General features: G+C 37.4%; 1 protein-coding gene across 4 annotated transcripts in view; it reads right to left on the minus strand.

Annotated features, from left to right (window-relative positions):
• Positions 1-13,181, minus strand: part of trip10a (thyroid hormone receptor interactor 10a) — a 38,088-nt gene extending 24,907 nt beyond the window's left edge. For 2 of the 4 annotated variants that reach the window (XM_081366205.1, XM_081366204.1), the window contains exon 1: positions 12,925-13,146. In XM_081366205.1, coding sequence (XP_081222331.1) covers positions 12,925-12,948 — 24 coding nt within the window. In that variant the 5' untranslated portion in view covers positions 12,949-13,146. Of the gene's footprint in view, positions 1-12,924 lie in introns of all 4 variants that reach the window. The other 2 variants (XM_081366206.1, XM_081366207.1) reach the window with 2 other exon arrangements.
• Positions 13,182-13,287: the final 106 nt, after the last annotated feature.

Here is a 13,287-nt window from a genome sequence, read left to right on the forward strand (position 1 = left end):
AGCAGCAACAGCGCTGAATGAATGATGATCTGCTTTTATGTCATTTTTCCTTTTTTATTCAGAATATTCACAAATGTGTTAGCTATGGCATGAAATATCTGATATTCCGATTGTCAAATATATGCAAGTGGAAGTATATTGTTGTTTAAACACCTTTATAACAATCGCGTTAGTTGAGCTGTATGCGCGATGGGCGCCGCCATGTTAGTTTGTGCCGCAGACGCAGGTCAGAGAATCATTTATCTGTTGGATTTACAACCTCTATGTTTACAACACGTGAATTCATCCACTTCTCCCGAAATACTGAAAAGTAAGTGGCTGGTGAACTGGGGAATAGAGTAAACATTGAAGTTACTTACACAATGTGTATCTGATATGAATAAAACGTGTCGAATTATAATGGAAAGGATTATTATTACCTCTTCCATAGACATCAGTGTGTATTTTACAAACTCTAAATGTATTGTTTTTTTAGTACTTACGTAGTCATATCGTATTGTATCGATATCGAGATATCTGGCATGAAAATCGAGATATGAAATTTTGTCCATATCGTTCAGCCCTACAAGGAACGCAAAAAGTGCTGCGTGGGGTGTAGAATCCGTATCCCGGTGCTCTTTGTGTGTAGAGATACTTTAAAAAAAACACATCAAGCCAAGGCACTCGACAGACGACAGTTTAAGGAAAAAATATAAAAAAGCCTTTATTGAGTCATGGCTCAGGCATTTAAAAACAGGTAATTGCACACTGACGCGTTTATAAATATATATTGAAGTTATAGAGTATTTTGTTAATTTGAACATATTTTGTTTGGTTTAATTATATTTTGGTGAGATATGTTCTCTTTACATTATTAATCATCAAAAATTTCTCTCTTGTGATTATTCTATATTGCGTAATCAGGTGACTATGCCATATGACTAATTAATTGCCGTTTAATAGGACTCTGGAAATGATTGTTGTCAACACCCTGATGAAGGCTCATTAGTCGCAACGTGTCGGTGCGGTTATCTGTTTTAAAATGCCTAAGCCATGACTCAAAGGCTTTTTTACTTAAACTCTCGATTGCCTTTGCTTGATATGTTTTTATATTATTGGACCTTTTTGCATTACAGTAGGCTACTGTGAATTTGGGGGTTCAATAAAAATGAAATAATCTTTTAAAATAGCTTAATTGTCTTAAAAATAGGCTACGTTTTATGTAATTTATTATATCCTTTTTTCTTTTTGGGTAAAAATATAATGGGCATTTCTTAGTTTCAATGAAATTCACAGAAAAAAATCTAAATGCTAAAGGACATACACTGTAAAAAGTGAACAGTTGGATCAACTTAAAAAAATACTTCAATTGGTAACACCTAAAGAAATTAAGTTTTCTCAACTTAAATTATCACGTTTTTCACGATAAAACGTGATAATTTAAGTTGAGAAAACTTAATTTCTTTAGGTGTTACCAATTGAAGTGATTTTTTTTAAGTTGATCCAACTGTTCACTTTTTACAGCGTAATTTACATTAAAATCAAGTCATAGATTATAGACTTTCAGTAATCATTGGAAACAAAGATATTTTAATATATTTTCTCATAACTTGCATGCCTATTGGAAATCTAAGTATACAGTAATCAACATTTTTTAACTTCAAAAAGTACAAAGATTTTTGGATCCATGGACAGAAATAATGAAAATTATTTTCATTTTTGTGTCAAAGATGGGTCAACTAAACCTTTAATGTACAGCTGTGGCCAGCAGTACACAGGCAGTGGCATAATTTTCTTTTTTTAAGTTACTATATATACAGCAGGGTTTTTCCTGGCTCAAAATGAGGCGGAGGTGGTGAAATCCTAATTATGTATTTTAATAATAAGGTAATTAAATGTTATTTTTCATAGATCATCACATAGCCTAATGTGTTTTCGGCATTATTTTTGTGGGTGGAGGTTGGTACCTCTAGGGGGGTCCGGGGGCATGCCCCCCCGAAAGAAATTTTTGTACATTTTAAAGATAAATTCATTAATCTGGTGCACTTTGAGTCACCCAAATCCACTGTTAAAAATAAAAAAATACACCCGCAAACCACCCCTATTCTTTGATTTAGATATCTGCATCTGATCACATTACAATTATTCAAATTCTCAGTGTTAAGCATGATAATATGGTAACATATCACACTGAAGTTGGCTAATTAAAAATTTACATTTATTTAAAATAAAAGTTCTTCTTTTGGCAAAATTACATTTCCTTAATAGCCTTAACAGAGGCTTTACTCCATTCAAACTTAAATTGTCAATGTTTCATTACATGGCTGTTTGAAAACAGAATAATTTTTTGTGCCTTTATAAGGTTTTATTTTATTAAATGTTTGCTCCATCTTTCATTTCAAATTCTTAAATTTGATCAATATATTCAATTAAAATAAGACATTAGGCTGTTTCCAATCAAATTAAATAATTTACATTGAAAAATTATAACTGTATTAAATTAGATTATTTTAAATATTTTTGAATATACAAATAAGGAATTTTTAAAACTAAACCGCCAGTAGGAGGCGGCAGGCGACCGTCTTAATGAGCGAGTCATTGAGTCATTCATTCAAACGATTCGTTCAAAAGGCTGATTCATTCCGAATGATGGGCCTTTCACACAGGACGCGGTATGCGCGGGGCTTGCCGCTGGGTTCAGATACAACGCGATTTGTGCTGCGCTATGACGTAGGCGGAGTTTTAAAAACTTTTATGGGGACACATTAAAAAACTGTTTACACACATTGCCTACCTACAAGTTACCTGACTGTTAAAACACAACTATTTTTAATGTAAATCTGTCTGTCTATGAGACGATCATCCATTTTGATTTCCGTGCTTGTTTGGATCCCCTGATTCTATTGGCCGCGCTGGTAATCGTCACAGAGCGCAGCGGCAAAAGTTGAACTATTTTGAACTTTGACCGCGGTGTGTGCGTGAGCACGCCAATGATGCGCACCGCTGCGCTTGCGCTTTGATCGACGCAGCAACAAAACGTCCTTGCGCGGCGCAAGTCATTGAGATGAATGGGTTTTATAGCGCAGCGCCGCGCATACCGCGTCCTGTGTGAAAGGCCCATGAGGCAGTTTATGAATAGGTAATTGAATCTTTGACTCAATCGATTCGTTCAAAACGCTGAATCATTCAGCAAAGAAACACGGCTGAGTGTTGCTGTGAGATGCGCGGTGGTTCTGCTGTGATCTTTGTTTGGAACTATTTTCGCTGCTGAAACAGAACAAAAACAGTCATTGCATCTCAAATGTAAGTGACTTAAAGGGGGGGTACAATGGTGTTTCATGTATTCAGAGTTGTTTACAGTGTTAAAGAGATGGATTCTCATGCTAAACATGGGCAAAGTTAAAAAAATATATTTTGGACGAATAACGGAGAATTTCTGTGACGAAAATCTTACTTCCGGGTTGGTACAAGTTTCGGCTGGGTTTTTTAGATCGTGGATCTAATGACGTAGATCAGAGTGGAACTCCTTATATGAGCATTTCTCTCGGAAAAGCGTGCCCGCGCACACGTCGACCAGAGGAGAACGAGACCGCTCACATCAACGCGCTTCAACAGGAAATAATCGCCAGCGCTGCATAAGATTTGTTCAAGAATGTCTCCAAAAAAGTGTGTTTTTGGATGTGAGGGAAAGCTTACCGTGTTCAGTTTTCCAAAGAACCCAGTGTTACAGGAACAGTGGATGCAGTTTGTTTTTCCGGGGCAGCAACGGAGTGTAGGAAGTGCGGTTGTGTGTTCTGGTCATTTCAGTGACGAATGTTTTATTAACAAGGCTCAGGTCGACGCTGGATTTGCAAATCGTTTGCTATTAAAACGTGGAGCGGTCCCAGTGCGTGCAGCAGCAGCACTAGGGTAAACGTACCTATTAAGCTCAAGTACCCATTAAGCACACTACCATCTTGGAGCTCAGATTATAAAAAGAAACAGCAATGTATTATCCTATTTGATGTATTAACCAATTGATGTGTTTGTTACTATATACCTCCTGTAATTTTAAACCAATCAGACCATTGCACACTGAGATATGTGTGTCCATGTGTTCACACTGTCTGGCGGCTATTTTCAAAGCTGTCTGAAAACTTTCACCAGAAGAGGAGCCCCTCAGATGTGCATTTTTTATATGTTTAAGCCTTTATTTTGAAGAAGTACATCTTCTTATTGCAAAATTAAGAGATTAATGTTTAGACTTTTGAATATTATAACCTGGAACCTGGATGTGGGAAATAATTACAGTTAGATCTAAAAGATAGTTTTAGCAACATAGCCCAGATGCTACGAACATAGCTAGCTTACTAGCTGTATAAGATTGTGTGCTACATTAATATATTACTTCACAGGAATTAATGGCTTGTACTTTTAAATCCATAATATTATAATTTTACATTTTATTGATAGTCTGTGGTTTTAAACTGCTGTAATTTTTAAAGAATTCATATTATTGTTAGGTGAGCTTAAAGGGTGCACTACTATGACAATCACACAGCTTCAGTGTGACATCAATTAGAAAAAGCATAATTTCATAGATATTGTCTATAATAGTTGTTCATATTAAAATTGGTATAAACTTAATACATTACCTAGATTATTAATTTAGCTAAATATTTTCCTTTAAATTTTAATTTAATATTTATTAATTAAAAAATGTTTTTGCTCCAATTAAGCACAGTGTGTGCTCCCTTTAAGCTCACCCACATTAAACGTCTATGTAAATACTTAATAATCAGAATTTAAATATTAACTGATGGTTGTCACTATGTTAATCTTCAAAAAAATGATTAATAAACTTATTTTCACAGTCTTAAGATGACAAAAGCTAGACGAAACTATAGTGTATGCCCAAAGATGAAAGAGGCATGTCATACAAAGAAGGAGCCATCAGAAACCTGTCGTATCTGTCCAAGAAGTTTGGAGTAGACAGGAAAGCTCTGACCCAGAGAGTTAAAGGGATACTCCACTTTTTTTGGAAATAAGCTCATTTTACAACTCCCCCAGAGTTAAACAGTTGAGTTTTACCGTTTTCGAATCCATTCAGCCGATCTCCGGGTCTGGCGGTACCACTTTTAGCATAGCTTAGCAAATGAATTGAACCGGACAAGACCATTAGCATCTCTCTCAAAAAAATTACCAAAGAGTTTCGATATTTTTCCTATTTAAAACTTGACTCTTCTGTAGTTACATCGTGTACTAAGACGGACGGAAAATGAAAAGGTGCGATTTTGAGAGTATAGTTCCTAGCCATATCAGCCTAGAAAATTTAAACTTTACATTTTCTGTCGGTCTTATTACACGATGTAACTACAGAAGAGTCGAGTTTTAAATAGGAAAAATATCGAAACTCTTTGGTCATTTTTTTGAGAGAGATGCTAATGGTCTTGTCCGGTTCAATTCATTATGCTAAGCTATGCTAAAAGTGGTACCGCCAGACCCGGAGATCGGCTGAATGGATTCGAAAACGGTAAAACTCAACTGTTTAACTCTGGGGGAGTTGTAAAATGAGCCAATTTCCAAAAAAAGTGGAGTATCCCTTTAAGGAGCACATTGGTTTGTTTTGTTATTTGATTTTTCAATATGGGTTACATAGCTGAACGTGGACTAGTCTAGATGTTGCAATGAGTTTGAATGACACGTCACTATGAATAGGATAGGCTACCTGATCAAATTGAATGCCTTGTTGCTTGATTTTAGTGTTCTGTTTTTTTGTGATTGACTCTGTACCTTCAAATAAAACTTTTTTCAATTATTCCTTAAAAAGGTTGTTTAAAATAAACAAGATTTTTTAATAAAACTTGTTGTGAGCTTATTGGGAACAGGGGTGTGCTTAAAGGGTACAAAATGTACCCATTAAGCACAGCCAGACTTTTTATATTTAATGATGTACATCTTAATTGAAATACTTTTGTCATTTAAAATAAAATGAAATATTATAGTGTGAGAGATTAATATTTTATTTTAAAATAACTTCTTGTACTAAAACCAATATCTTGTGCACTAAAAATGTCTCAATGTAGATTTTGGTGAGCTTAATAGGTACGTTTACCCTATACGGTTTGAGAATGGACACAAGCGGTAACCGCAACAGAACCGTCACTGTGGAGAAAGTGTATCTGACCATGACTGTCTGTCCGAGTTTTGTCGAGAGCCGGAGGCGGCACGAAATTTGACGGAGGCGGCCGCCTCATAATTCTCTATGCAGGAAAAACCCTAACAGTAAAACTTAAGCACTTCATAAGCTTTAAAGGTTCTTATTGGCAAAAACATTCAACATATGCAAAGAGTCAATATTTACAGTGTTGTTCTTCATAACCTCTGCAATTCGCTCTGACATGCTGGAAATCAGCTTCTGGGCCAAATCCTGACTGTTAGGCTTATACTGTTAAGCCTTGCCTAATTAGTGTTCGGAGTTGATCGCAATTTGTGGGCTTCTGCTTGTCCACGCACATTTTGAGGCATTCACCTTCTGTGCACAGTTGGTTGATTTTCAGATGTCCCAAACAGTTGGAAGAAAGTTCAGAGAAAATAACAGGGGGGGGCAGCGTTTCATATTATGTTGAAGCTTCCTCGGGCGCCGCCATTGGCTAGCAGACCACTGTTAGCATCATATTGACTCCCATTCATTTTGACGTCACTTTGACAGCGAATAACTTTACATCTGAGGCGTTTAAAGAGTCCATTTGTCCATTATATATTTTTCTAAAGAAACAGGAAAATGTATAAAAGGCTCCATTACCTTGTATCTTACGTTATGGCCCCGTAGAAGCAGTTTTTTTAAAAATAGGCTAACAATTTCGTCATAACCATGCGACTCTCTGTCGCACAGTAGAGAGATTACCGTATAGACAGGAGGAGAAGCTCGCGCTCAATCGGGGGCACGTGGAGGCAAAATGACAAAGTAATTTATCAGAATACTTAGCAAAAGTTTCTCCTGCTCCAAGCTCATGGACACCTCCTACTCACACTCTCCGTCTCTGCAAGTTTCGGAAGGGAATGACTCAGATTTCGCTTGGCACAGCTACTAGAAGACAGACGGATTGCTCACGTCACATCTACGTCGTCAAGCTCCGTTTGAGTCTGCACAGTACGGTCAGCTATCAGGAAGTTAGTGCGTCTAATTGACTTCACTTTCCTTCGTTGAATCCAATGGGGTCGCTGTGTCCAGTTTATATACTGTCTATGGAAAATAACCCTGCTGTCCAGTCCTTGTACTTCCTGCAAAATTTCAGTCTGTCATTGATGTTTTTCTTGGAGAGAAGTGGCTTCTTTGCTGCTCTTCTTGACACCAGGCCGTTGTCCAAAGTCTTGGCCTCACTGTGTGTGCAGATCATAGACTGTAAAAAATATGGACAAAGCGTCTGTGACGTCACCCATAGACTTTCTGAAGAACGGGTTTGAAGCCGTTTATGGGGGGTATGGGCGGCGCCATCTTGGAAAATCTAGGGAAATCCTAACCCCGCCCACCTTCTAACGCAGCGCGCGTCACCCGGCCCACCTTCACTCAGCTCGCATGCTACTCCGGTTATCTCTGTGTATATTTCAGGCAACGAAATATGTTATAAAACACCATACTAACTCTTTTCATTTTCATTTAAAGAAATCTTAAACATTATAGCCACACAAATGTGGTTCAGGCAACGCATATTGATTATATTCAACTGCACATAACGTTTGCCTATTTATGAAAAAAAAAAAAAAATATATATATATATATATAAAACACAAACCTGCCTCTTTTTATTTTAAATATAATATAAAAATATTAAACATTTTATGGTCCAGGCAATATGTGCATTTGTACTAAACAACAGATTTTGCAGTAAACAACATTACAGATCATCTTCGTTGTATTAAAATTTTAAATGACAAAAACTCAACCCAGTCTCTTTTTGTTAAATTTCAGTTTTATCAATGTTAGCCATTATAAAAGTATAAGTAAAAGGTATAAGAAGCTATACAAATAAAGCAAACAATTCAGTCAAACATACAAAGTCAGCGCGAGTCTAACCATACATCGGTAAAGTTAAATAGCTTATAAAGTTATGAAACTTCCCCTCAGCCAAAACGATTGGCCAGGGAACAAAATATAGATACACGAGACCAAAAATCGCCCATTAGATATACACAAGATGAATTATATCTCATGTTTAACCACTACAGAGACGCCAGAGTCCGCGGCATTGGCGGCAAACCTCAGAACGTCAAGCCGATGTAAGACTGCTCCAGGCGGGGTACATCGCGCCGAGCACCCGGTCATCGCTGGATCAACTGGATAACATTTTCATAAATCTTTAAATAAACCACAGATTTGAGCTTTAAACAACTACATTCTCGCCTGAAAAACTCTTAAAACTACATTTCATGATACAGAAACAGTAGTATTATGTCAACTGTATTAAAAAAATGGCGCTTCTTATGTTGTCATTCTCCGTGGCGCTGCCTTGTCAGCTGTCAATCAAGCTGTCAATCAAAGTTAACCACGCCCTTATTGTCATATATTTTATAACTAAATACGATCTAAACTAACGAGTTAGAAAAAAATTCACCCCCCTCACAGTTGTCAAGCACTCGGAACCTATCGAAAAATACAATAAAAGTCCATGGGACCAACTTGTAAAAACATGAATTTATGCTGTGAAAACGGACATTTTAACATGGGGGCTATGGACATTTGCTACCTTTTGGGACCTGCCCCTAGCGGATTTTCGATGTATTGCAGTTTTTCGCACTTCCGTGTAGGCTTCATTTTTCAGATCAGAATGTTGCCGCTTGGTGCAGATGCACTCACTCATGCCCAATATTGAGCAGCTCTGCACCGGTGGTGACAGGATGCCATACCCGAATCCTGAGGAGGAGACGGTCCCGGCACTCGCTGGACACTCTGGGACGTCTTAAAGCCGTGTTCACTGCAGATGAACCGCTCTCCTTGAAGTTTTTAACTCTTTCCCCTGCCATTGATGGAATTTTCCTGCTTTCCGTGCTTTCACCGTTATTCAGTAGGGAGCGCTATGACGCATCTTCTGAAAGAGCACTGAATCTCCTGATCAAAGCATGTGCGAGAAAGATGCAGAAACAAGCGATATCATATGCAAGCAGATGCATATGTAAAATAACACGATCAACAACATTAAACAGCATATAAACCAAAACTGCCTAATGTTACTGAATGAAATGTCGACCCAGGACGAGCTTTAGGACTGTGCAAGCATTGGGGTGTTGATGGACTTGATATATTCCATCTATGTTTTGATCATCGTTCTGAATCAGATCTGGATGTAGTCTTTGACAAAAACATTATTTTATCAACTTTTTGCTCAAAATTTAGCTTTTTGATAAAAAAAAAAGAATGCATTAAGCTAGAATGAATTTTTTTTAAAAGCAGAGGCTCTGTTCTTTCTTTTGATATACATGGCATGTTCAGATATTCATACAACAAAATATTCTGAAATTGTTGTCAAAATGATCAAAAAACTCTGGCGGTGGCTGGCAACTTTTTCTAAAAACGCTAGCGTGGAAAGAGTTATTGATTCAGTCAATGGTTCTTTCAAGTGCAATATTCTTTGCAGCAATTTCCTTGCATGTGAGGCCACTTTCATGCAAAGCAATGATGGGATGGCTACACATCTTTTTTTTTGGAAGTAACCATTGTTTGCTAACATAAGAACACTGTGATTGGAAGCATTTCCTCCTTCCGTTTATAACCATCAGTCTGCTCTTATAATCCAAACAGAATGATAGAGTGAGTTCACCTGATTATTGCTCGTTCACACTTTTCCATGTGCTGATGATACTCTGGTCATTTTGTGCCAGGGCCAAAAAACAGTGAAGTTTGGGTTTTTGTGATAAAGTTAAATGATTATTTTTGAGGGGTCAATTAAGCTTTTTGCAATTATTTAAAGAGCATCTGATAACTCTGATCAATTTAGAAACAATTTCATCAACAGCACGACAACTGAAGCAGCAAACTTTGCGAAAAACTAGGCCTAAATGTATGCCATTGCCAATACTTTTAGGTCATGGCTGTAGCTAATGCACTAAAACAACTCCCCTGATTTGAATCAGCAGTGGCTTCAATCAAACTTCACACCAGCTGCTATCATCACAAGCTTTAAACCAACAGAGATTCCCTCTGCAAACATCCAGTCAATCTATAAAAACAGTCCTGAGCACAATTTACAGCAGGGATCCTCTTATCCGTAGCACTGTATTCGGCCCAGTCTTGACCCCTCCTCTTGTACTTTACTGCCATCATTAACTCCTCCTCCCCATAGTGCAAACTAAAGCTATTCTCCCAGCCTGAGCAGAGAGTAGCAGTCTACAGCCTCCACGAGACGGGAGCACACAGCGAAATACCTCTGTCCTTCGTCATGCTCTTATGACTTCTAAGGAGCCTGTTGTGTGGCATTTCTCAAGAAATGCAGAAAGAATTCAAATAAACACTAAAAATCATCCACACTCCCATCGGTACACATCTGAAATCTTGAGCTACCAAAAATAGCAAGTGGCTTAACAGCAAAGGAGTGGACAGATGCCACAGTGTAGCCATGGGAATGGCACTTAATGACTAACCCAACCAAAACCAATTAGGTTAGACATTGCTAAGGGTGACGTTAAACCAAAGCCAGACTTATGAGAACCAACGCATGCCCTTCCCACCTGGACCGCCTCGAGCGTCTACAGCTGAGAAACAAGTCCACGCAAACACCAACTTTCACTTCTGTCTACTACAGGAGATGAAACTACTGTTATTTCCCTGGTTGAAAGTAGCATCCCTCAAAAAGCACGCAAAAGGGAAACTTTCTAGTGAAGCGGACCACAAAATAAACAGCAACGTGAAGTGATGTGTTTTTATGAAATTAGGGCAAAACTAATTAGGCTGGTGCAGTAGAAGATGGAAAGGGGACAGCGGACAGAGGCCTAAGGGGAGCAACAACAGCAATGAGGTCAAACAATCTCCACCCACTTCAGAGCAACGCTCCATTTGCAACACTGCAGGCATGTGGAAGGGTCTGTGTAAAATCTGGCTCTTGTCGAAAGAGGTGGGAACCTCTGTGCAGATGGGACATAATATGATGGCAATGCGAGAACTAAAACAGGCAGGATGAAACACAGCTGATGATGATGCAATCAGAAACAAGCACTGACAATTTCTCTAAACTATTTCCACCTTTGTGAAAGTGCTTCGGGTGACAAGGCTGATGCGTAGCGGATAATTGTGAACAAAAACAAATGCAATTTGTGTAACTAAATAAAGATCATCGATTCAAGAGCTCCTCATTGTCAGATGATATTGATAGACAGTGACTGCTTATTAAACTAATCTCCAAATCTACAGAAAACATTCAAATCGAGCAACAGACATGATGAATAATCAGCTAGCAATTCCCATTAGCAGGAGACTATTAAGCCTGTCTGAGCAGATAAACGAAGAAAAGAAAACAGAGTAGGCCACTAAACACAAAATAGTGACATTTATGGTTAAAGTTGTTGGTTATAGTTCACTCATGTCATATTGAATAAACAACTATCTCCCCAAATAAAAAATGAATGGATGGATGGATACATACATACATACATAGATGTATCTATGCATGCATGTATGCATTCAGTACCGGAAAAAAGTTTTGAAAAAATTATATTTTTTAATGTTTTTGAAAGAAGTCTCTTATGCTCATCAAGCCTGCATTTATTCGGTCAGAAACACAGTAAAAACAGTAATATTGTGAAATATAATCATTTAAAATAATGGTTTTCTATTTTAACATACTTTTAAAATATGATTTATTTCTGTGATGCAAAGCTGAATTTTCATCAGCCGTTACTCCAGTCTTCAGCGTCACATGATCCTTCAGAAATAATTCTAATATGATGATTTATTATCAATCTTGGAAACAGTTCTGCTGCTTAGCCAAATATAGCCAAAAGAACAGCATTTATTTAAAATATAAATCTTTTGTAACAATATACACTACCATTCAATATAATTTTTTTTATTTTAAAGAAATTAATACTTTTATTCAGCAAGGATGTGTTAAATTGATAAAAAAGTGATAGTAAAGATTTATATTGTTAGAAAAGATTTCTGTGTTGAAAAAATGCTGTTCTTTTGAACTTTTTGTTCATCAATGAATCCTGAAAAAAGTATCACAGGTTCCATGAAAATATTAAGCAGCACAACTGTTTCCAACATTAATAATCACTGAGAATGAAATCAGCATATTAGAATGATTTCTGAAGGATCACGTGACACTGAAGACTGGAGAAATGGCTGATGAAAATTCAGTTTTGCATCACAGAAATAAATTATATTTTAAAGTATTTTAAAATAGAAAACCATTATTTTAAATTGTAATAATATATCACAATATTAGTGTTTTTTCTGTATTTTATTTATCAAATAAATGCAAGATTGATGAGCATAAGAGACTTCTTTCAAAACATAACAAATAGTAATGTTTCCCAACTTTTGGCCTGTACTGTATGCATGTATGTACATACATGTATAGCCTACATACATCAATGTTAAATAGAGATTTTAGACGGTGACTGGGCCGACTCTGATCATATGAAGTTAACGGCGATACTGTTGTTGTTGCTGCTGCTGTGATTCTGCTCAACTTTGTGTTGGAGCGGATGTTCACATTAAACGTGGCAATTAATCGAATTACATGATGACAATCGTGCAGTTCGAAAAATTAGGTCATAAATCTGTTTCACAATCAGCCAGATAGTCTTTTCGTGCATTCATCTTCTTCCAGCTTGCAAAAAAACAATTGTCATAAATCACGCTTACGCCCGTGTATTTAATCGAGAAGTTCATTGGTGCCGTTGAATCGGACTCGGACTTTCTGAAACAGAAAAATGAAACATAAAACAGAGTTTATCCTCCGAACTTACCCAAAGCTCAGTGCCCCAGTCCATGTTCAGCAGCTCTCCTACCACTTTCCCTCCTCTACTAGCCTGAAAAGTTATCCCAATTTACGAGAGTAACAGATGTTCAAAATAGGATCAAAGAAAGCGACTCATATCTTTTTCCCACATTCACGCGCAACACAGAACAAATCGGTATGGTTCTCCAGCGCGAGCTACTTTGTGGCGGCACAAATACTTTTCGTTGCTGAGCAAGAGAAGGATCAACTGGATTTCATTGCCGCGTCACTCCCAGATCCCTAATTCTTAAAGGAGCCGCCGGATCCAGTTTCCAGCTTTCAGACTGCATGTCGATCGACAGACGGAGTGAGAGAACTTCAAAACAGAGGG

The sequence above is a fragment of the Scardinius erythrophthalmus genome, assembly GCF_964197995.2.
Source record: "Scardinius erythrophthalmus genome assembly, chromosome: 1".
Taxonomy (NCBI): domain Eukaryota; kingdom Metazoa; phylum Chordata; class Actinopteri; order Cypriniformes; family Leuciscidae; genus Scardinius; species Scardinius erythrophthalmus.